Source organism: Pelophylax lessonae (assembly GCF_965119305.1).
Source record: "Pelophylax lessonae genome assembly, chromosome: 3".
Classification (NCBI taxonomy): Eukaryota; Metazoa; Chordata; class Amphibia; order Anura; family Ranidae; genus Pelophylax; species Pelophylax lessonae.
In genome coordinates, this window is record NC_138770.1 from 153,852,400 (window position 1) to 153,854,753 (window position 2,354).

General features: G+C 37.6%; 1 protein-coding gene across 1 annotated transcript; it reads left to right on the plus strand.

Annotated features, from left to right (window-relative positions):
• The first annotated feature begins 1,131 nt into the window (after positions 1-1,131).
• On the plus strand, positions 1,132-1,332 carry LOC309551415 (cytochrome b-c1 complex subunit 10-like). Its single transcript, XM_082251989.1, has one exon. The coding sequence runs from the start codon at positions 1,150-1,152 to the stop codon at positions 1,318-1,320; it is 171 nt and encodes a 56-aa protein (XP_082108115.1). The 5' UTR covers positions 1,132-1,149; the 3' UTR covers positions 1,321-1,332.
• The last annotated feature ends 1,022 nt before the right edge of the window (positions 1,333-2,354 follow it).

Here is a 2,354-nt window from a genome sequence, read left to right on the forward strand (position 1 = left end):
GAGTTAGTTATGGTAGTCAAGCCAAAGCATTATTGTTTTGCTGAATCTGCTGTAACTCTTTACATTTGTTTATTGTTGCCCAGTCCACATATCCCACAGTTCATCACATGTACTTTATTTCTAGCTGTTCTAGAAAAAAATCAAAAATAAATGAACATTCCTTTTAAAGATTTTTATTCATTTTGATATGGTCTACACTTGTTCCAACACAGTGGGCTTTAATGAGATTAATTTGCCTTTGTTTTTACAGATGTTTATACTTGTTCCTATACTTTCTGTGCATTTTATAATTTCCCTTAGGCATCACAAAAAAAAAAAAGAAATAAAAGAAAAATATATAATTATATGCCCTAAATGATTACCATAAAAGAGATCCCACTGATTTGTGGATGGTTGTCCTCTTACGCCCTTTGTTTGGAATGTAGAAGAAACAGTAACTACATCTCCTTCCCATCTTTCATCCACGTCCAGGAACATTTCCTTTACACAGATAAATGTACAGCATGCATACATATTAGCCTTGCTCATCTTGATTTCATTAAGCTTATGAAAAGCACATCTTGCAGCTTTCAGGAACACATATAGAGCTTTTATTTAATTCATACTGTTGTGCGGTTAGTATGTTTCTATCACAAAAACATGTCTTTCTGTCTCTCTAAAGTATTATTTATTTTGAATAGTGATGAAGATTTACTTAGTGTTGCCAATACAATTGAGTCAGGTTTTAAGCACTGACCCAGATTGGAGCCAACTCGTGCCTTAAGTGCTTTAGAGTATAAGATTCTTTTGGCCTTAGCTTACATAGTGTTCTGTTCTAGGTAGTGTTTAATTTATTAAATGCAATATTTGTATTGTGTGCAAGTATAAGAACACATATGGAATATTTTAGCCTAAGGGCATAAATCTAGAGGGCTTGCTCACCCCATGTTATTTCATATGTGCAGGTAAAGTCAGCCTATGGTTTTAATGCAGCTCTCAGCATGGAAACTGTGGTCTCTACAGTATGAATGATAAGCATTAGAATGAACTTCTTTCAACTGTAATAGGTTTCCGTATGTTCATTTAGCATGAAAACGAAATGAATAAATAAAATAAATGAGTTTTACATCAAAATTCTCAGCCTCAGTCACTTTGAGGAAGAGGGCAGCCATGATCAGCCGAGTGTTGGGACCTCACTATCAGCAACTGGCCAAGAACTGGGCCCCCACTTTCTTCACATGGGGATCGGTAGGAGGCGTTGTATTGGTCTGGGCCACAGACTGGAGGCTCTTCCTTGATTACGTCCCGTATATAAACGGCAAATTCAAGAAGGACGAATAAATGACCGGATTTCATTTTGACTATTTATGAATATCATTTGTTTAACCGGTGTTTTGTGACTGATCTCTTCAGAGGAAAGATACCTTGAACTGATTCAAATAAAGCTGGTTTTACATTTAAAAAAAAATAAAAATTCTCAGCCTCAGGACCTTTTAATTAGACACAAGGGCCGGACCCAGAGCAGGTTATCTGTACCCTCTGACCAAGCTATGGCTGCCCTTGTAGACAGCAGTTCTTCCTGGAAGCATGTCTCCTTTATGGCATCCTATGCAGGTGTCCTCACTTTGAACAACCATCAAGAGGCCAAATATGAGAATGAAGCAGAAGGCAAGCTTTACATATACATTTAGTTCAGTGCTCTGGGAAATTGCCTGAGCATAAAGGTTTCTGCTGTTCCACTGACATATTTTCTGTTCTGCATATATAACTGTAATTCTTTTGGATTTTGTTTCATATTCTTATACTTTGTGCTCCTGTCATCCGTGGTATGGCTCTTGTACTTTGGCCTGCTGTCTGCAATGTTAGTTTTCAGTTTTATAACATATCTAAAGGCTAAAGCTCGGAAGAGTCACTTAACAATGCTTTTTCTTCTTGAGGGGTCTTCAGATGAAGATCAGATACTTTCAGCTGGTAAGACTGTAGGTAAATGCTATGTCAATGACAGCAACTAAATGTCATCTAACCAAAGACAGATTAAAACTGGCGGTACATGGATCTAAATTTGGCTGGTTCAGCAGAAACCACACAAATATCCATCAATGTATGGTCACTGTGGTTGAACACAAGTCTACTACTGATCCACTTCTGTTCAATCACTCTGTTGGAAAATTTCCACCCAATCAGCACTCCAGGCTATAGACTACAGAGCTGATTTGTGTATTTTGATGGCTGTGTAGTCTCCCTGCAGTCAAAATAAATTAAACAGTGGGGTGTATTCACCTATCCACACATGGGGTCAGTTTTTCGTTCAAACCGCTGGTTGAGCAAAGAAAATTTACTTATCTATGACCAGCCTTAGAATCTTTCTTGGGCTT